This window comes from Nyctereutes procyonoides, unplaced genomic scaffold (assembly GCF_905146905.1).
Source record: "Nyctereutes procyonoides isolate TBG_1078 unplaced genomic scaffold, NYPRO_anot_genome, whole genome shotgun sequence".
Classification (NCBI taxonomy): Eukaryota; Metazoa; Chordata; class Mammalia; order Carnivora; family Canidae; genus Nyctereutes; species Nyctereutes procyonoides.
In genome coordinates this window covers 33,725,880-33,749,164 of record NW_026575135.1, presented here as the reverse complement: position 1 = coordinate 33,749,164, position 23,285 = coordinate 33,725,880, and the positions used below count along the sequence as shown (strand labels likewise).

Below are 23,285 nucleotides of genomic sequence, written 5' to 3'. Positions count from 1 at the left end.
TTCCTCTTGAGTCAGGTATAACTCAGCCTGTTTTGTTTACCTCGAAACTATTTCCAGAATTCAGTTATCCTTCCTCTTCTCTTTTAGATCTCTGTTACTTTTTGGCATTTGTCCGTGATTGTGGACTTTCCTTACTGTCTTTGTTAATGAGCACATTAAGTTTGTGAATTCATTTTCTTAACTAGACACCTTCTCATTTACAAAAAAAAGATCAGAAACGGCATGTTCTTTACAGAGAACTCTTTCAGTAACTCATGCAACCACACTGATATTTTCTGAAATTTACTGGGTTTTATTCTTTTTAATACCGCTTCTTTTCAACTTGCTGCTCCTTGAGAAGCATGCTTATGTTTCTCAGAATTTTTGAAGCCTCCTCTCTTAACGTGTCTGGCACCGAGCTATTTTGAACCATGCCCCTTTTTCAGCTCTCATGACCTCCAGGGTGCCATGGTCAATTCCACATGGTCAGCTATTGCTCTTTGGTCAGAAATGGTCCTGGCATGTCAGTTCTTTTTATTCCCTTATGCTTCCTAGAAGAAGACATTAATAAGATCAAATATTCTGGTGAGTTGATTTCCTGCAGATGAGCCTTTCACCTTGAGGATTTTTTTCCTGCCAGGGAATGTGACCTTTCAAGATTGAATAGCAATCGTCATGTACTTTCAGAAGTAGCATTTTATTCCCCTCCCTTAAAAGCTCCAAGGCTTAAGCGGAGTAGTTCACAGATGGATTGGCAGATACCATATATACACATGAGTCACCCTGGATCACAAGTCCCCATAGCAGCCAAGACTGCGTGCATTCATGGCCCATTTGATCATGAGGCTGGTGGAATTGAGGGGCAAGGAAGTAACCTGAGCCTTTCCCTCTCTCAGCCCACCCTCAAACACAGTGATGACCTCGAGGTTTTGAGCACTGCCAACCCAGCCTTGCCTGTTCCTGACCTCTCCACTTTTGCTTCCAGTTGAATATCAAGAAATACCTCCTGGTGTCTGCACCTCTATGGATAAAACATGTCTCGGACGAACAGATCGTGGGTTTTATTGAAAATGTGATGGTGGCAGTCTTTAAAGCAGCTTCCCCACTTCCTCATCCTGAGTTATGTGTGAGTGCCTTACAGGGTCTGAGTCAGGCCATGAAACTGCCCAGCCCTACCCATCACCTTTGGAGTCTGCTCTGTGAAGCTACTGGAAAAATTTTTGACCTTCTGCCAAATAAGATTCGGGTGAGGAACAAAAATATTTACATTCCTGACAATTTATGTTTGGGATTTTTTAAAGCCCTTTTGGCAAAGCAGGGAGGTGTATGTTTTAAGAATGTGGTGGGAAGGCTAGGAAGAAATAACCACATTTTTCACTAAGAATCTGTTTGCTTCCAAGATCTAAATTGAGGTTGAGTATTTAGAACCAAAGTTTTGAGCCAGCTTAGAAACAGGTTAACCAGTGCTACCCCAGGAAATATGCTGTTAGGCCTTTTACCAAATGCCTGCAGAAGGCGAACAAGCTCAGAAACACTTACACATTACACCTGGAGAATCTTTAGACATATTGTCCAGTGTTTTTCTGTTATATAAAGTGACATAATACTAGCCTTTCCCCTCCTGATTCCTGAATTATACTTTTACAAAGAAGTTAAAAATCTGTTTGGAATGATGGACTCTGATAAGAGGAAAAAAGTACAGTCACACAAATAGACAAGTACAGCCAAATAAATAAAATAATAGGAAAGATGGTTTTTGTTTTGTTTTTAAGTAAACTCCATGTCCAATGCGGGGCTTGAACTCATGACTCTAAGATCAGGGACCACCTGCTCTAGTTACTGAGCCAGCCAGGTGCCCCAGAAAGATGTTTTTTTAATGATAAAAACTGGCCCTTTGTTTGGTTTGATTAAAATCTCATAAGCTGTTGTTCATGGAGGTAAGTAAAGCTAATAATTCATCAGAACATTGAGAATCTTGTCTGTTATCTTACATTGTATTTTGACATGCTTGTGATTTTTCTTTACTAGAGAAATGATCTAGAGGTATATGTCAGTGTAGCAAAATGCCTCTCAGAAATGACAGATGATGAAGCCAATCGGATTGCCCGTATTACTAAGGTAATAACATACCTGTGTATTTATTTCCATTATTGAAGTGGGAATTCCAATTGAAGAGATGACTACAGTATCCTTTTGACTGAAGCTAGTTTTGCTTCATATTTGTTAGTGGATAATTTGAGGAAACTCTGTTTTGCTGTGGGATCTCATGTTCAGTCTAATGGTATGGATGGATAGATGAGTAAACAACTTTTTAACCTAGTTCAACTTTGTCAAGAACATTTTAGTGTCACCTATGGGCAAACGTAAGTACAGGATAACATCTTCAATACAAAATCCATAAGAATGGAAATATTCTGGCTAAAGAACTTTCTGGTGCATGGAAGACATAAATAAGTAGTTTTGTTCTTAAATTTATTTTATTTCACCTGGTACTTATCCTTTTGTAAAGAAGAAAGTTGGCAATTTGAAAAACACTGTTAGCTCAGACACAAGATAATTAACAAGTACTCCTTATACCGATGCCCAACGGATGAATAACATACCAGTTAAGTTACACATTTAGCTAGTATAATAGATGTCTTATTAGATTGCACATAAACACTGAATTTTTTTTTACTATAAGTATATCCCAATGGACATACACATGTCAACCCTACATACCATGTAATAGCAGGGGTCTAGAGAACTATGAGCCCTCACCGGGCCAGTGGACCTCTTACCATTTATTTCACCTGATGAAAGGTTTGCCTCTTCACTTCAATCCTTGAATTTCTGCATCATGTAGCAGTGATTTTCAAAATATGGTCCCTGAACCAGCCTGGTGACTGGTTAGAAATGAAAATTCTGGAGTCCCACAAGGTCTGCTGAGTCAGAGGTGGGGCTCAGGAACCTGTCTTTTAACAGTCAGCGCAGGTGATTGTGGTGCATCCTGAGGTTTGAGAACCCTTGGTGGAGTATTGGAATATCAGGATTTTGGAGATGAGTTTGATTTAAGCAAAGACAAACAGTGTGAGGAAATGCTTAAGAGAATAGACTGGGCACCCTCACTGCTGGGGTTTGAAATCCAGCTCTGTAATTTACTAGCATTGTAACCTTGAATACATTTCATAATCTCTGCCTTAGTTTCCTTGTCTATAAAAGGGAGATATTAGCACTTACCTCCCAGAGTTGTTTTGAGAGTTAACAATGACTTAATCCATGTTAACTTCTTGGAGAAGTACCTGATATAAGGCTAGTACTCAGTAATTATTTACTGTCATAGTTATCACATTCATGTAGTATATATCCTATCATTATTATATTTATGTAATATAGTTTGAAGTAATGCATATAATTTACTTCATGGCATGTAGAGCTGAAGGTTGTGGTGTTATTCACCAGGGTTCTTAAAATACCAGTTAGAGCATTTTCACTAGAACTCACTGAATAGTGTTCTCCTGTCCTCAAAAGAATTAGTGTGTTTTACTGAGGTCAGTGTTTTCTATTCATTTTTGGAAAGAATAAAGAGCTCAGACTCCCTGGGTTCCAGTTCTTACCTCTGCCACCTCAAGCCATGTGACCATAAGCAAGTTACTTAACCTCTGTGCTTCCAATGATCATCTATAAAGGAAGGATGGTGGTAGTCAGCTGCATACGGTGGTGTGAAAATTCAGTGGCTATACAGTACTTCCCAAACTTTTTGGTCTCAGGACTACTTTAGTGTTTTAAAAACTGTTGAAGATTCTAAAGGACTTTAATTTAAATGAGTCATATCTTTCAATATTTACCATATTAGAAATTAAAACTAGGAAGTTAAAAAAATATTTACTTAATAGTAATAGTAAACCCATTGCATCTTTACATAAATAGGAAAAAATTTTGAAAACAAAATCATAAGAAAAGTGGCATTGTTTCACATTTTTGCAACTTTCTAGTGTCTGGCTTAATGGAAATCTCTAATATTGAATTCTCATAGCTTCAATCTGTTGTGATGTTATTTTGGTAAAGTATGTGGGGAAAATCTAGCCTTATAAATACATGTTGGTGGAAATGTGAAGAATGTGTTAATAGTTTCAGATAATTATGGGTATCTTTTTTTTTTTTTGATGTTGCAACAGAACTCAACAAATGGTGTTTTCTTCAGGGTAGGGACAGCATGTGGAGTCTGAATCCATATGAATAAACTTCACAGAGTCTGTTATATTAAAATCCATTGGTCCGGCTTGCACTCTGGGTATGATATTACAAAAGCATTTGGAAAATACTGAATCACTGAGTTTTGAAAATCTTCTAAATGTTGATGCATTTCAGTATACAATATCAAAATATCACATTTGTTAAAATCATCAGAAGAGTCTTTCATGTATTGGGAAGCTGCCAACTCTTGGTAGCAAATACAAATTTTCCAAAAGTCGAATTTTCACTTGAAAGCTTAGATTTTATCATTGGCAACAAATACTGTCAAGTATTTCCTTGAAGTGACAGTCTCGCTTTCTTCCATTAAAAAAAAAAAAGTCTGTCAAATACCCCATTTGAATAACCATAGTTTGTCCATCAATCATAAAGTAAATGGTGTTCCATAAAAAGTGGCTATTTCAGTTCACAGCCCGAACATATGAGTGTTTTTCCTCAAAACAACTGTAAATACTTGGGTATGCCACAGAAATCCCTCATGCATACTTGCTGTTTTGTCATCAATGCTATTTAAAAAGATTTGCACTAAGGGCAAAAGTTTAATGTAACTAATAATTTTTATTGTTTACAAGGGCATTTTAAATAAAAGTCCTTTCTTAAAAAAATTGCAAGTGGCCATGAAAAATACAGTGACTATTACTGTAGTTTTGGTGCAATTGTGAATATAGTTTGACCTCACAGACCCTCTAAAAGGGTCTTGGGGTCCCTCAGAGGTCTGTGTACCACACTTTGTGAACTGCCGAATTAATATATGTTAAGTGCTTAGAATGGTGCTTGGCACATAAGTGCTGTGTTTTTTAGTTATCATCATCATTATCATTATTTGTGTATTTGTGCAAAATATCATCACCAATTAACCCCTAAAGTCACTGATGGGTTTTAGGAGAAAACAGGAGGTGACATTAGACCCTCAATCTGTATGTACATTTTAAAATAGAGCACCCAGGCAGATAGGTCACGTGCTGCAGGAAATGAACAGTTTTAGCATTTGGAATAATAATCAAGTTTCAACTCACCCTTTCTGTTTTGCCCTTGCCCCGAGGTTTGATAATGACTTCAGCTAATTTAATAGTAACTGAACAATTGGCTTTTTTTGCAGAGCAGCATAGAAAAGGCTGCCTTTGTCAGACTGTACTTGGTCTCTCAAGGACGATTCCCCTTGATGAGCTTGATGGATATCCTCAGTGTTGCTGTTGAGCACAAGGAAAGAGACACACTAGCTTGGATGCTACTGCACAGCCTCTACCAGGCACGGATTGTGAGCCATGCTAACACAGGTAAGGCCAGCCTGGGGCCAACAGCAGGAACAGAAAGTCTGCCTACCATCCCTTTTGAGCTATAGTTGTTTCCTCAACTTAAAAACGAGATTGGTGGGCAGCCCCAGTAGCCCAGCGGTTTAGCGCTGCCTTCAGCCAGGGGTGTGATCCTCGAGACTGAGGATCGAGTCCCACGTCAGGCTCCCTGCATGGAGCCTGCTTCTCCCTCTGCCTGTGTCTCTGCCTCTCTCTCTCTGTCTCTCTCTCTCATGAATAAATAAATAAATAAAATCTTAAAAAAAAAAAAAAAACGAGATTGGTGCCTCTTGACCCAGGAGGACTTTTGTTACCCTAAAGGAGGGGCAACCTTAAATGAAATAACCAGTTCCACTCCAGCTCCTGACCTCCATCCTGGAGATGAGGATGAATACTATTGGTAAATTTGGTATTGTCTTTGGCTCTCCAGGCCCCCAAGGATATAAATAAGTATGTCAGGTTGATTTCTGCCTGCTTCCATTTTCCAAACAGGATGTCAATCGATTCTGCGATGTCAGTCCTTTCAGGGTCAGACTTTTGGTTGGTTATTTAACAAGCCAATAAAACGAAGAAAATAGCAACAATAAAATTAACTTGTTATTCTATAGGGGAACTTCTCAGGGGTGAAAGGAATAAAATTGGGCACCCTAACTACAACCTCAAGCCACAAGCTGTAAGCCTGAAGCTCTGCTAATGAATCAGACGATGGAACTTTTAGAGTTTTGTAGACTGTGGGCCACCTGGTGGCTCAGTTGGTTAAGCATCTGCCTTCGGCTCAGGTCATGATCTCAGGGTCCTGGGATCAAGCCTCACATCTGACTCCCTACTCAATGGACAGCCTGCTTCTCCCTCTCCATCTACTGCTTCCCCTGCTTGTGCCCTCTCTGTCTCTCTGTCAAATAAAAATAAAATATTAAAAAAATAAAATAACCATAGACCTTTACACTCTAAGAATAATGAGCTCTCCCATTTCTCCTCCCATGCCTTTGGTCACATTGCTTATAGCCTACGTTCAGTTCTACATGGCACCTGGCTCCAATAGAGCAGATATGGCAGGGAAGCCCTAGTGACCCTAGGCAAGTTACTTATATTTCTGTATTTTTTGTATTTCCCTCATCTCTTACATCTTTAGGTTTTGAGAGAAAACTGGCAGGCGTAATTTTAATACTCTTTTTTGAGACTACATTGGAAATTTTGATTGATTCTCCTCTTTAGCAACTGAGATAGTTGTCTCATCTCTGCATTATTGCCTGCTTCATGAAAAATGAACCTGTGATGAAAAACTGGGTTTTTTATTCTAAATCAAAAGTGCATTTATCGGGGAGAAATCTAGCAGATGCTCCCAAGGAAGCAAGATACAGGAAGCAAACAAATAAATTTGATGCTGCCTTTGGTTCTAACTAGCTGGCCTTCCAGTTTGGTTCCCATTTTCCTCTTACTCACTAAAATTTGACAACCTTCCCAAGTAAGCATTACCGTGCTGGGAATCCTCGTTTTAAAAAAATAATAAAAAAGGAAAAAATCAATATTGATGCTGATGTTTTTTTCTCCAGTTATTGTATAATAACTGGTTTTTATATTTTTATGTCTTTGGGATAGGTTTTCTCTGTGATTTTGGCATAGAATGGGAATATTTAAGTAAAGGAAGACCATAAAAAAAACCTGATTATCCACGATTCAACATTGCTGGCTAGTTGGCCTGCCAGATTTCTCCTAGTGAGTTGAATGTTGAGAGAGAAACACCAATAAGTGCATTTTATCACTAATAGGTGCATAGTTTTGAAGAATAAGTTACCTTTTGAAAATTAAGATAAAAATACGGCCATCTTATGTGAATAGTGTCAACTCTGTACTGCAAAATCACAAGTCTCAGGTATTGCAAGAGGATTTGAAACTGTTTTTGTGAAATTTTCACCAGGTGTTCTGTTTTATTTATGGTGGCTAATACTGAACGGTTTTACATTTCATAGGAAAACCATGGTCCGGTAAGAAAATACCCTTTTTGTTTCAGGTGTGTTAAAGAGAATGGAATGGCTCTTGGAACTGATGGGTTATATCAGAAATATTGCATACCACTCGACATCTATTCCGAACGTGGCTCTTGATGAGGTACAATCTAGAGGAGTCATTTGTGGCTCCCTTAAAATGTAAAACTTACTTTTGCTCTCCCAAAAGACAAAAAAGTTGCTGTGTCCTTTTCTCTCTCTTTTTCCCCTCCCTCCCCCCTTTTACTTTTGGGAAATGCTGGTTTAACTCTGATGTCACAAGGAATGATCTTGCCTGGCTCTTGGAGAGATATCCAGGGCTGCCCTTAGAAAAATATTTTCAACAGAGTAGGTTCCTCAGTGGGCAGCATGCAAAGGACCCAGGGTTCTATATACTTGGGGTTGATTCCACAAAGGAGGGTCGGGTACAGGACTCTGGCGTTTGCATTGGTCCAGAGAATGTCCTCAAACATCTGATTTGAAGAGGTTCCTTCATGCAAGTAATCTGTTTTTGTACCAATACTTCTGTTCATGAGAGGAGTAAAATGATATATGACCAAAAAAGGTTAACAGCCACTTATTTGGGTAAATTAAAATAGAGAAAGGTTGATAAATAAAAGAAGGATAGCACGTTCCCACTCTTCTTCTTTTCTTGACTTCACTGCCCACTATGCCTTTTTTAATAGTAGAATTTTTTCTACAGGCATGTTTCACAGATATCTTGTTTACTGTAAATGGAATTTGGATAGCCTGGGATGTTGTTTGGAATTCTGACCAGTTTTCCTAAAGAGTTGTATATAGTTTTGAAATTTTAATTCGTGAAATTATGAATTTTAAGAAATGAAGAAGTACTTTTTAAACTTTTTTTTAACTAGCAGAATCTGTTGTCATTTTCTTCTGATCTCCTATATTTTTGTTGACTTTGTTTTTTTAAAAAAAATCTTTTAAAACTTAGAAAATACAGATAAACAGAAGGAAGTATAATTTAAGTCACAGTAATCCAACAACTCATTGTTACTACCATTTCCATAAGAGTGTAGATTAGTCTAAACTCTAAATGGATGGATCCTAGACAGATTATTTAAAATGTCTAAGGAGATATATAGGCTGAGAAGATGGCTGAATAGGAAAACCCCAAGCTCACCTCACCTCATGGATACAACTAGATAACACTCACATCAGGGTAAATAACCCAGAAAACGACCCGAAGGCTGGTGGAACAAACTTCTCAACTAAACGTACAGAAGAGGCCACATTGAAGAGGGTCGGAAGGGTGGAGACGCAGTGGTGAGCTAAACAGACTATGGGTGTGGAGAAAGGGAGAAGAAGGCTGTCACACTGGGAGCCCACATGGGGAAGATGAATCCCCATAACATTTGCCTTTGAAAACTAGAGGGGATGAAGTTTTGTGAGTTCTTAACAACCAGCAGGTTGGATTGTGGGTGAGCCTGGCCAGTGAGAGGAAACTGAGTCCCTGTCCTTAAAGAGACAGCACAAGAAATAACCAAAGCAGCAATTTGAAAAAATATATAGGGGTATAGAGAGGAAGTTATTTACTTAATCAGAGCCTGTCCCAGATGGATATTCACAAGGAGACTCTTCCAAGAACAAAGGAGCTGGTAGGTGCTATTTCTCTCCTCTGCCCCCCAGCATAAACACCTGGCCACCTGCAGCCACCTGCAGGAACCAGTCTGGCACCCACATTTGCTACCTAACTTGTTTCCACTACACCCCACCTCCCCACCTCAGCTCTGAGGATTTGTCCACTCCAGCTGGGTTTGCCTCAGTCCCTGTGCTGTGGATCCCTACCCACAGAACACCTGCTCAGACTTCACTAACCTCATACCTTGTGGGGCTTCAGCAGAGGTGGTGGTGGCAGGTAGCCTTTTGTGAACAACTGGCACACACCTGGCTAAAACTGTGTCCCCTGCCCACCCACTCTTTGCGGATCCACATGGACTGGCCCTATGGTAGTGGTGGGTCTCCTTTCACAGAAAATCTGAGTGCACCTTAGTAAAACTGAATGCCCTACCCCTGCATGCTTTGCAGATTGACCCAACCACTGTGGTCCCAGAGGCGGCAGCATGTCCCCTCTCCCTAGTGTACAGACCTTTTGGGCTCTGCACATCTCATGCCTAAGCTTGTTACAGATCCACCTCCAATATGCTCTTGCCCAAAGCCCATTCAAACTGATCCACAAGTCTGGAAGTGTGCAGGTAGTCCTGACAGGGACCAGTACCCCTCCAAAGTGATTCCTGTCCTGGGGAAAGATGAACATACACACTGGTCAGATTGTGGCCCCAGTAATGGGCTGGGGACAGACAATTAGTCTGATTGCAGGCCTGCCCACTAATGAAAGAGCTTCTCAGGGGACAACACATGGCAAGTGCTCTGCAGTTTGATGCCACTGTATCTCTGGCCTGACTCAACTCAAGGCAGCACCAGACTGGCCCACTAACATCACAGGGACTAGTTACTGCCCACAACAGGTGAATAGAGACTCGTTGCAGATGACTAGACTGAAGGAAAAGCAGTCAAATGACGACAACAACAGAGTTTAGGAGACACCTCTGAAGCTCCAGGTTACAGTAAACAGGACAGTACTCTGCAGAGCACTGTAGTACCTCTTCTTCACAAGGCCACTGCTTTCAAGAGCAGCAGACATGGCTGACTTTCCTAACACATGGAAATAGACACAGAGAGTTAAATAAAATGAGGAAACAGAGGAATATGTCCCAGATGAAACAACAAGACAAAACCACAGCAAGAGTCCAAAGCAAAATGGAGATAAATAATATGCCTGATAGAGAATTTAAAGTAATGAATACCAAGAAACTTACTGGACTTTAGAAAAGAGTAGAGGACACCAGTGACACCCTTAACAAAGAAATATGAAGAATCAATCACAGATTAAAAATAATAAATGAAATAAAAAATACACTAGATGGAATAAATAGAAGACTAGAGGAAGCAGAAGAATGAATCAGCAACCTGGAGGATGAAGTAATGGAAAAAAAATCAAGCTGAGTAGGAGAGAGAAAAAAATTATGCAAAATAAGAAAGAACATACTTAGGAAACCCAGCCACTCCATCAGAATAATAACATTTGCATTATAGAGATCCCAGAAAAAGAAGAAAAAATGGGCAGAAACTTTATTTAAAGAAATAATAACTGAAAACTTCTGGAATCTGGAGAAGGAAACAAATTCAGATACAGGAGGCACAAAGATCTCCCAACAAAATCAGTCCAAGGAGGTACACACCAAGACATATAGAATCAAAATGGCAAAAAGTAGTGATAAAGAGAATTTTAGGAAGAGCAAGTGAAAAGAAGACCGTTAGATACAAGGGAAACCCCAGACGGCTATCAGCAGATTTTTCAGCAGAAACTTTGCAGATCAGAAGAGAGTAAGTGGCATGATATATTCAAAGTGCTGAAAGGGAAAAACCAGTAAGGCTATCATTTAGGATAGAAGGAGAGAGAAAGAGTTTCACAGACAAACAAAAGTTGAAGGACCTCATGACCAGTAAACCAACCCTATGACAAACATTAAAGGGGACTCTTTGAGTGAAAAGGAAGGACCATAAGTAAGATTAAGAAAATCAGGAAGCATAAAAGCAGTAAAAGTAAGTATATCCATAAAAACTAGTCAGAGGACTCACAAAATAATAGGATGTAAGATATGAAACCATATACCCAAAACAGGGAGAGGAGTAAAGAATGTGTTCAAACTTAAGTGACCATTCACTTAATAGAGACTGCTATATGCACTAGATGTTATATACGAATCTAATGGTAACCACAAATCAAAACCTATCAATAGATATGCAAAAAGTAAAGAGAAAGGATTCTAAATATATCACTAAAGAAAGCCAACTTATGGTAAGACAAGAGAGCAAGGGAAGAAGGGAGCAGAGAAGAACTACAGAAACAACCAAAATACATTTATCCGTATCAGTAATTTTTTTTGTTTAGTAATTATTTTGAATGTGAATGAATTAAATGCTCCCATCAAAAGACAAAGAGTGACAGAAAGGATAAAAAAAGAAGACCCATTTATATGCTGCCTACAACAGACTCATTTCAGACATAAAGACACTAATAGATTGAAAGTGAGGGGATAGGGAAACATTTATCATGTAAATGCAGTTGAAAAGACAGCTGGGGAAATGATACTTATACTGGGATACTTATCCTGGACGATACTTATACTGGACGAAATAGACTTTAAAAGAAAGACTGTAACAAGAGACAAAGAAGGACACTAGATAATTATAAAGGGGACAATCCAACAAGAAGATATTTCTGCACCCAACATGGGAATACTCAAATACATAAAATAGTTAATAATAAACATAAAGGAAATAATCGATAGTAATTCAATTAAAATAAGGGACTTTAATATCACCCCACTTAGCATCAATGGACAGATCATCCAAACAGAAAATCAACAAGGAAACAGAAGATTTGAATGATACACTGGACCAGATGTATTTAACAGATATATTCAGAATATTCTATCGTAAAACAGCAGAATACACATTCTTTTCAAGTGCACAAGGAATATTCTCCAGAATAGATCACAAAACAAGGTGACAAAAAATGTCTCAATAAATACAAAAAAATTGAAGTCATGCCATGCATCTTTTCTAACCACAACACTATGAAACTAGAAACATCCAGGGAAGTTTATAGACCTACCCCAAGAAGAATCTCAAATAAACAACCTAACCTTACACCTAAAGGAGTTAGAAAAAGAACAAACAAAATCCCAAACCAGTAGAAGGGAGGAGGAAATAATAAAGATTAGAGTAGAAATACATGATAGAGAAACTTTAACAGGAGCTGTTTCTTTGAAAAAAATCAACAGAATTTGATAAACCTTTAGCCAGACTCATACAAAAAAAAAAAAAAAAGGAAACTCAAAATCACAAAAGAGGAGAAATAACCACAAAATACACAAAAATAACCACAAAATAACCACAAAAATACAAAGGATTATAAGAGAATGTTATGAAAAATTATATGCCAGCATATTGGACAACCTAGAAGAAATGGATAAAGTCCTAGAAACATATAATTTCCCAAAACTGAATGAGGAAGAAACAAAATTTTAACAGACTGATGACCACCATGAAATTGAAACAGTGATCAAAAAATTCCCAACAAACAAAAGTCTAGGACCAGATGGCTTCACAGGTGAATTCTACCAAACATCTGAAGAAGACTTAATACCTTTTCTTCTCAAACTTTTTCAAAAATAGAAGAGGACAGAAAACTTTCAAATTCATTCTGTGAGATGAGCATTATCCTGGTATCAAAACCAGACAAGAGATACCACAAAAAGAGACTACAGGCCAATCTTTTTGATAAACATCCTCAACAGAAATATTAGCAAACCAAATCAAATAATACATTAAAGAAATAACTCATCACAATTAAGTAGGATTTATTCCTGGGGTGCAAGGGTGTCAATACTTGCAAATCAAGCAACGTGATACATGACATCAGTAAGAAAAACTATAAAAACCATGACCCTTTCAATAGATGCAGAAAAAATATTTCACAAAATATAACACCCATTCATGATAAAAAAAAAACTCTTATTAAAATGGGTTTAGAGGGAACATACTTTGATACAATAAAGCCACATGTAAAAAACCCACAGCTAACATCATACTCAGTGGGGGAAAACTGAGAACTTTTTACCTACAGTCAGGAACAAGACAAGGATGACCACTCTCACCACTTTTATTCAACATAGTACTGGAAGTCCTAGCCACAGCAGTCAGACAACAAAAAGAAATAAAAGGCATCCACATTGCTAAGGAAGAAGTAAAACTTACACTCTTTGCAGATGACATGATACTGTATATAGAAAACCTGAAATGCTCCACCAAAAAGCTGTTAGAACTGATAAATGAATTCAGTAAGGTTGCAGGATACAAAATTAGTGTACAGAAATCTGTTGCATTTCTATACACTAATAATGAAGTAGCAGAAAGAGGAGTTAAGAAACAGTCCCATTGCAATTGCACCAAAGATAATAAAATACCTAGGAATAAACTTAACCTAGGAGATGAAAGACTTATACACTGAAAACTATAAAACATTGATGAAAGAAAATGAAAACAACACAAAGAAATGAAAGGCAGTCCATGCTCATGGATTGGATAAACAAATATTGTTAAAATGTCTATGCTAACCAAAGCAGTCTACTGATTCAATGCAATCCTTTTCATAATACCAACAGCAGGGGCACCAGGATGGCTCAGTGGTTGAGTGTCTGCCTTTGGCTCAGGGTGTGATCCATCCCACATCGGGTTCCTCGCATGGAGCCTGCTTCTCCCTCTGCCTATGTCTCTGCCTCCCTCTGTATGTCTCTCATGAATAAATAAAATCTTAAAAAAATAATACCAACAGCAGTTTTTACAGAACTAGAACAAACAATCCTCAAATTTGTTTGGAACCACAAAAGACCCTGAATAGCCAAAGCAAAATCAAAACTGGAGGTATCACAATTTCAGACTTGAAGTTATGTTACAAAGCTGTAATTACAAAACAGTATGGTACTGGCATGAAAATAGACACATAGATCAATGGAACAGAATAGAAACTCCAACATAAACCCACAATCATAGGTCAATTAATCTGCAACAAAGGAGGCAAGAATATGCAATGGGAAAAAGACAGCCTCTTCAACAAATGGTGTTGGAAAAAGTGGACAGCAACATGCAAAAGAATGAAAATGGTCCACTTTCTTACACCAAACACAAAATCTCAAAAATTAATTAAGGACCTAAATGTGAGACCTGAAACCATTAAAATCCTACAAGAAAGCACAAGCAGTAATTTCTCTCATGTCAGCCTAGCATCATCTTTCTAGATATGTCTCCTGAGTCAGGGGAAACAAAAGCAGAAATAAACTATTAATTGGGACAATATCAAAATAAAAAGCTTCTGCACAACAAAGGAAACAAGCAAAATTGATGGACAACCTACTGAATGGGAGAACATATTTGTAAATGACATATCTGATAAAAAGGTTAGTGTCCAAAATATATAAAGAACTTCTACAATTCAACACCAAAAAAAAAAACAATCCAATTAAAAAATGAGCAGAAAACATGAAATGACATTTCTCCAAAGAAGACCCAGATGATTAACAGACACATAAAAAGATTCTCAATATCACTCATCATCAGGAAAATACAGATCAAACCCACAGTGTGATATCACCTCATACCTGCCAGAATGGCTAAAATAAAAACTCAAGAAACAACAAATGTTGGTGAGGATGTGAAGAAAAAGGAACCCTCATGACCTGTTGGCAGGAATGCAAGCTGGTGCAGCTGCTGTGGAGAATGGTATGGAGTGTCCTCAAAAAATTAAAAATAGAACTACCCTAATTGTATCACTGGGTATTTCCCCAAAGATTTACAAAAACACTAATTTGAAGGGATATATGCACTCCTATGTATATAGCAGCATTATCAACAATAGTCAAAGTATGGAAGCAACCTGGGTATCCATTGATAGATGAATGGAAAAAGAAGAAGTGAGATACACACACACACGAATATTATTCAGCCATAAAAAGAATGAAATCTTTGCAGCAACATGGATGGAGCTAGAGAAGATAATGCTAAGTAAAATAAGTCAGTCAGAGAAAGACAAATACCATATGATTCCACTCATATGTGGAATTTAAGAAACAAAACAAATAAAAGGGAATAAAGGAGACAGACTAAAACCAAAACAAACCAAAAAACAAAACCAGACTCGTAATTGTAGACAACAAACCAGATGGCTACCATAGGGGTGGTGGGTGGGGGAATGGGCGAGATAGGTGAAGGGAATTATATTGATGAGCAAATGGGTAATATATGGAATTGTTGAATCACTATATTACATACCCTAAACTAATATTACAGTGGAATTAAAAATTTTTTTGATTCTTGGAGTTATAGATATAGGTCAGGATCCAGACTTTGGTGAGTCTATGACTGAACATACTGAAAAAAATGGTTTTAAAAAATGCCTAATGATTTGTTGTGACTGACTCACTTATTCCAAGAAAGCTTGTTTTTAGTTTGTCTTAATGTTTACATTTCAGCATCAATGGAACAAAACCAAGTGTTTGCCACTCAAATATTTAGATTAAATAATGAGAATAGAAAAATGAAATGCATGTAGGGAGTCATTTGTTAATGTTCAAAATAGAAACAGATTATCAGACCTCTTTTTAAAAATCCGTTTTGGCCACCTAACAACAAATCTGAATATCCCTTTCTATATCACTCCTAATGAATTCTTTTATCTTTTTGGAAACACCAAAGCAGAGGCATATTTGGATCTCAGTATTATTAGGAATGAAATAATGTTTCTCCTGTATTATTAGAGCAATAATAATGAAACTATTGGGCCTTCTGTCTTACAAAAGAGGATCCCTGAAACCTTCTGAAGCCCTAAAACATTAATTCATTAAAAGCATGGAAATAGAGTTTGTTGTTCAGTGTGGCTCCTCTTCTGGGACAAAGGGGAAGATGACGTTGCATCATCATGATAGAAGCTATCTGTATGAACTTGGTTTGCTCTGAATTGTTAAAACACATGACCTAACTCTATTTCCTTTGTAGGCTTTGGACTTCTTGTTGCTTGTATTTGCAACTGCAGTGGTTACGTGGGCGGACCACGGTGCCCCTCTCCTCCTTGGCCTCAGTGCTAGTTGGTTGCCATGGCATCAGGAAAATGGCCCAGCTGGGTCAGCTTCAAGCTTCCTTGGCAGGAGCCCAGTGCACAGGGTCACTCTTCAGGAGGCTCTCACTCTCCTTCCCAGTAGCATGCCTCTTCTGCTGCAAAAAGAGCCATGGAAGGAACAGACCCAGAAGGTGAGGTGAGCAGCCACCTGCCTGCCAGGGAAGGTGGCCATCTTCTCTTGAGCAATTTCTGCTTTAGAATTGAGGTTGGGAGTTAAGTGCAACTGGAATCACCCCACAGATTTTCATCCTCAGCCCCGAATCTTAGCCAGATACAAAACCTCAGAGAGTGAGGCTCACTGCTGGCCAAAAAACAACAATGGTGACAACAGTGGGAAATTACTTATGGTAGGAGGTGAGGCAGAGAAGAGCTTATACTTGCCTTAGCTTATACTTGAAGGCACATGTGTTCTTGATCATGGGGAGGAAAGAATAAGTGAAGCTCTGGGTGCTCAGAACGTCATAGTGAGGACAGACAGGCAAGTTCAAGGCTGCAGGATTGCATGACAAGAAGGATACAGTGGTGGTGAGCAAGGCTGGAATGATCCATCATGCCTGGAGTAGGTCGGGGAGGTGGGCATCTGGAGCATCCACATTCTCATAGCACAATGAAGGTTCTGCATAGCTCATTCCATCCTATAGCCACGTTGCTGATCCTGGGACCCGTCCTGCTCCTGGCATGTGCTAGATGACACTGGGAAATTTGTAAAGGTCATTATCCTAGCCCTTAGCAAAATCCAGACCATAGGAAGCACCTTTTGGTTTTTAATGTCGAGTGTCCCCGGGCTCCTGGCTATTGTGCAGAGCCTATGAAAACACTGTGCTTTCTGTACTTCTCATTCCATGGCTCTGAACTGCCTTTAATACAGTTGATTCAAAGATTTTTTTTGAATCCCATTCAATGAAAACTGGATTTTTTTATGAGGTTGAAAGCTTAAAGCTAACTTTTTGTGGCTTACTGTTAAAATCTGAACATTAGTCCTTAAAAATATTTCTGAACCAAGGACTCACAGGTTAGCCATGCACAACTCCACTAAGCGTCTCCATTCAAATGCCTTTGTTTTCTTAAATATTCATATCATCCAAATTTTGTGTTTTCTGTTTCATTTTAAATCAAAGTAAGTTCCAATGTGGTATCCCCTTATGTTTTTTCTGATCTGGGACACTGTGATCACTTTGGACTGCAGTGTAGACATCCTACACCTATTATGTATTTGTAGTTCTTGATTTATTTACATAACAGTAGGATATTATAAAACAAAACTGGGAAAAGAAAATTTTTTTTAATTTACTCAAAATATAGAATTAGGAGTATTTTCTATCTTACTCTTTCTTCAAGCCAGTTTCTGTGTCCAAAGTTAAAATACCTAGTACCTATGACTAATGTATATGTTTTTTTAGTGAGTAGAGATTGGCAACATTTAGACATGAATGAAATTACCCTCTATCTAATTCAGAAACAATTTTGGCTGTACCCTAGGCGATCAAACAGTCAAACTCATGAGTAGTCTGAGTTTCTACCTCATTTGTAGGATTTATTTGCAGTTAACACACTTGGCTCTACCTAGTAAATTATTATATGCCTTTCCCTTGCATTTCAACTTCCTGTTTCAATTCCATTTAGGCAGAAATTGTTCTCATCTACAGAATATCTTATTTTGGAAACAAGGGCTTATGATGTCAGACATAAGTAAATCCCCTATTTACTACCCACCCCACGAGCCTGGGCCTAGATGTATGCAGAATCAGGCAGCAGGATGCAAAGAAGAAGTGCGAGGCTCTGTAGTCAGATATACTGAGGTTGAAATCTGGACTCTGCCATTCATTGGGAGTGGACTTGGGCAAGGTGCTCAGTTAACCTCTCTGGTACTCTCAGTGATGAGAGAGAAAGTTTGTGGCACACAGGAGATTCCCTGGGCCCATATCTACCTCACTGTTAAAATCTATAGCAGGTCTCAGGGCATTTAGCCGGGAAATGAGTTTTAACTTTGCTGGGTCATTGGACTAAATGGGAGCTGTGTCCAACTTTCTTGTCTCTTAGGCCTGGTCCTCTTCTCATCTCTAGTCTGCCAGCCTTGCACAGATATGCATAAATGCAGGCCCAAGCTCCTGACTGCTTTCTTATTAATAGTGAGACCGTGTTCACTGACACTGCTCTTCCTTTTCATCTTCCTAGTTCATTGACTGGCTCTTCAGCATCATGGAAAGCCCTAAAGAAGTCCTCTCAGCAAAATCCAGGGATCTTTTAAAAGGTATTACTTCCATACTACATGCCCATTATAGGTGAAAGCCATCCATGATTGTCTTTGCTACAGAAACAGCATTCTAGTGTATATTGGCTCCTGAAAGGGCTCATCTGAATTTAGTCTAGAGAAGTAATCTAGAGCTGTCATCATGTGGCATTTTGAAGTAGAATGTGGATTTAAGAAGAGTTCTATGCCTTTAAATTTAACTTTTATTTAAATAGCTTTTAAATGTTTAATTATGATGGCAACCTATTACTTTAATTAAGGTTTAGAAAATTCAGGAAAGAGCAGAGAGGAATCTAGAGTACCCTTGCCCAATGGCAATTTTGATATTTTTTCCCTAAGAAGTTTTGGCCTCCTCTGCATATAAGCATTGTTCTAATGTATTTATAATTATTGAGCAACTGAAAAAATACACAGAGACACTTTGAGCACTGCTTTTATTTAAAATTTATTTTTAAAGCATTTTAACCTATTCCTATATTGCCTTCATTAATAGTATTTATAATAGCTGCATAGTATTTTGCCAAGGGAATTGGACATTACCTATGCTTTTAGGCATTTAGGTAGATTTTGTATTTTTTTACATTTCTTTGTTGATTTGTTGAACTGTAAGAACCACAAGCATAAATATGTGAAAATTAGGTACATTATTTTACTCAAATCTGAGAAGCCTTTTGGGCATTGGTTCTGTGGCCTGAGACAGCTTGTACTGTCATCTGTCTCTCAGGACGTGGGGATCTGGTCCAACCAATGGCTGCTGTTGCAGTGGCCCCTAACATGCTATAAGATATTGCACTGGAAAGATACTACACTTGGGAAAATCACCTGCTGCCCTGCACTTATGATAATTTAGCTGGCCAGCCTAGAGTCTTAGTATGACCATATTTTAATCTAAGTATGGTATACTTTGTTGGTTGCCAAACAAGTAAGAATTGATCTGATCCTTTTTCTTACCCCCAACATACTCGGAGGGCATGTATAGGTAAGTGGATTGAGATCAAGCACAGAACTTCACTGAGCATAGGGACAGTAGTCTGACATGTTTACTTGATCTGTCCCTAGAGACTTGCTAGGATTTCCTTCATTTGTTAGCCTCAGAGAGTTTGAACTCATTTTTGATGGCCATGGGTCTGTAATACCAGTGGTTGCTCCAAACATACACTGTTTTAGGTCATGAAAGTAGGAAACAACTTGATACTGATGAAGAAAATTTGGGTCAAGGAGGTACATGTTCACTTAAGGGCTTATTAGAGTCTAACTGGCTTACCTACATTTCCTCACTATTACATTTTAAATAACATCTCAATATATTTATATTAATATCCTAAAATAAGATCTATAATAAGTGACCCAGAGGAATTACACAGAACTGCCCTACTTTAAATTGATCCCTGCGGGACCTGTGAAGAATAAGAAAAGGTATGGACTTGTGGGCACATAGTCAAATGCAGATTAGCACAGCCATGCCTGCTCCATTGAGCATGTGGACCTAACTTCATCACAGGATCAGGTTTTTATTTTGTTTATGTTTTGACTAAACATCTAATGGAAAAAGTCCTATTCATGTAGAAAAGTCCAAAAATCATACGTAGCTTTCTTATAGACGGAAGGCATATAACCTATTTAACCATCACTCCGTTGAAGGAAAAAAAAAAAAAAACAGCATCCCAGAAAGTCAATTGTTGTTATACTCTGTAGAATCTCCTGTTAACTGTTTGAAGAATAACCTAACAACATGAAAAAACACCCTTTCTCCTAGATTTTTATTAATAGTTTTCTACTATTAAAATTCTGCCTAAGGCTTGATGGGAATTCTTAGTCTTGATGATGGGCCAAGGAAGAAAAAGCCAAGTTCTGTTCTGACACATTTTCGATCTAAATGACCTCTTCAAATGCAGTTTCACTAGATGGAACAGTGTATTTTACTTGTTTTGTTCCCTTAGCCACCCTGTTGTCCTTAAGAGTCCTCCCAGAGTTTAAGAAGAAAGCTGTATGGACCAGAGCATATGGTTGGTGAAGGTTTGTGATAGCAGCAGCCTCAGCTGGATGAGGACAACCATAGAAATGGAAGAAGTTTTTCAGGACTGACGTCTGGGATTGCCAAAACACGATACAGAGAGTTAAGTGGCAGGAAAACAGGTGGATACAATAACTGGCAGCTTGACATGTGAATGCAGAGAGAAGGGGTGTTGCTTCGGTGCCCAGGCAGTGGAGACTGAAAGAACTTGAATTATTTTTTATTTGGCTGGAGTTTATCTGAAGATTTTCTTTGTGACAATTTGACTCCATTATCTCTTCCCCATAAATTCTAGTAAAATAATCTTGTGAATTTCGTGCACGATACTTATTTGTTTTAAGGCCCAGGGGTTTGCTAGCAAAACCAAATGGTTGTGGTGACAGTGGCATCATGATCAATTTCCCATGAATTCTCTAGAGGATAGATATTCATTGACTCAGTGTTTTCTTATTCTTATAGATAAAACAGTCTTGGAATGGCTGCCTGCCTTGAATAATAAGCATGGCGTGTGTGTTGAACATTAGCTGTATCAGATTCATTAGTGGTGGTTAGAATTTTCTTATGCTTGGGACTCTTGAATATAATTGAAAGTTACCCAATTCAAGAAAGCTTCAACCAAGGAAGAGGATATTAGCTCACAAACCAAGAAGTTCAAGAGTAGATCTGATTAGTCAGCTGCATCCAGTGAGTCAAACAATGCCATTTCTATTGGCATTTCTTATTTCATTTCTATAGATGGGATCACCCCACATAAGTTGGTAAGATGGCTACTAGAAAACTCAAAGGGGAGGAAAGGTGTCTTTGCTCATGGGTATGTCAGAAGCAATATGGAGAGGACTCTGGTTCTGCTTGGGTCACACTGAACAACTAAATCTGGGCCTTGGGAGTTGGGGTACTCTAATTCACCAGGCCTGGGTCATATGTGAACTGGGTTTCCTTGAGGAGAAAGATGGATGGAATGCTGGGCAAATATCTCCTTGAAAGAACAATGTGTTTTGTAAGTACACATCTCTATCTTAAGCAGTGGCCTAATCACAAATAAATGAAGTAATGTGACAGTGTCCTCAAGGATAGGATTTTACTCAAGGGCTTGAGAATCAGCCAGCATTTGATCTGTTTCCTACTTATTTTTCCTTCATGCAGGCATTAATCAGGGTTGGCTTTAACCAATATGAATGTACTGATGGGTACGTATATGGGTATCCATATATATATATACATGGATATATATATCTATCTATAGATATATATATATACCTGGGGGAAAAAGTTGTGCCACTGGAATAATATGCTCTGTGTCTACGATGCCATGGCAATGCCTGGTACTTAAAAGCACTATAGAACCTTACTATTATTCCTGTGTGACATGTACATTCATATTGTCACCAAGTGAACCTACTTCCCAGTTAGGTTAAAAATAGCTCTACTAATTCTGTTTTCCAAATATATGAATTAACAAACATATAATTCCAGGGTTCAAATACTTGTGATTCACTGTGTAATTCACATTCTGTTCTTTCTTTTGCTGAACTTCAATATGGCACTCGATGCTTTACAGAAAAGGGGAAGGAAAGGCAAACTTTCAGGTAGTAGTCACCTGCAATGCCAACATTTTTTTTAAAAGGATTTATTTATTCATAAGAGACACACACAGAGAGAGAGGCAGAGACACACACAGGCAGAAGGAGAAGCAGGCTCCATGCAGGGAGCCCGACATGGGACTCGATTCTGGGACTCCAGGATTATGCCCTAGGCTGAAGGCAGGCAGTAAATCGCTGAGCCACCCAGGGATCCCGCCAACACGTCTTATTATTACTTCCTTAGAGGCCAGCCCAGAGGGGAATGAATTTGAAAGAAGCTGAAACTGTTACGTTAGAAGCCACCTTCTCTTTCCTTCCCACTGCATACACTTCCTTTTACTTCCTACCAATTAGGGATTGAAATTCATCTAATATTTATTGTTAGGTGTCAGACTGTAAGTTCACTAAAATTTTCACTTCTATTATTTCATTTCTACAAGACTGGGAAGAAGCATTTTCTATTTTAATATGGAGAAAATACATCAAATAAGAGGCAGGGCTACAGCTAGAATACCAAGACCCTAAAACCCCAGATTCAGTGCTCTTTTTACTGCATCTGGGCATTAGGGCTCACTCTAAGATGAAAACTCCTATTAAGGATGAAGCCTCATTCATACTGAATACAGATTGCTGTCATCAGATAAAAGAAATAACCCTGAAGCATAGGGAACATAGTCAATAATATTGAAATAACTGTGGTGGCAGTGACTACACTCACCATGGTACACATTGCATAATGTATAGAATTGACAAACATCTGTATTGTACATCTGAAACGAATATAATAACGTACATCGACAAAAACAAAAATTAGAAAAGGACAGTACCTCATGTTAAAAAGCTGCTGGAACTGGAAAGTTTAGGAGTTGTAGTATAAAGGAACAGGTCTTGGGTTGAAAGACTTTAAATTCCTGGGCCAGCTTGCAAAAGTGGCTAGCAATCAATCAAGAAGGGGGAAGTGGGCACTGAAGAGTGTGTCTGCACTTCCGCTGAGTTTGGCAGGCAGAGCTTGCTAGTGCTGGAGGAAGGAATGAAGCATTAGCTCAGTGTTCTAAACCCAGCCTGCCCTTTTCTCCTCAATCTAGTTTCTTCTCATGCAAACTTTGTCCCTGCTCCTGCCCCTGACAAGAAAACAGAAGAGTACAAAACGAGGAAATAAAACATATCTGTATCCTTTCTTCCTAGCCCTG

General features: G+C 38.5%; 1 protein-coding gene across 2 annotated transcripts in view; it reads left to right on the top strand.

Annotated features, from left to right (window-relative positions):
- FOCAD (focadhesin) overlaps window positions 1-20,827 on the top strand; it is a 312,624-nt gene extending 291,797 nt beyond the window's left edge. For both annotated transcript variants that reach the window (XM_055301666.1, XM_055301665.1), the window contains exons 38-44: window positions 965-1,225; window positions 2,008-2,097; window positions 5,312-5,489; window positions 7,516-7,613; window positions 16,130-16,381; window positions 18,426-18,501; window positions 20,442-20,827. In XM_055301666.1, coding sequence (XP_055157641.1) covers window positions 965-1,225; window positions 2,008-2,097; window positions 5,312-5,489; window positions 7,516-7,613; window positions 16,130-16,381; window positions 18,426-18,501; window positions 20,442-20,515 — 1,029 coding nt within the window. In that variant the 3' untranslated portion in view covers window positions 20,516-20,827. The remainder of the gene's footprint in view (window positions 1-964; window positions 1,226-2,007; window positions 2,098-5,311; window positions 5,490-7,515; window positions 7,614-16,129; window positions 16,382-18,425; window positions 18,502-20,441) is intronic.
- The last annotated feature ends 2,458 nt before the right edge of the window (window positions 20,828-23,285 follow it).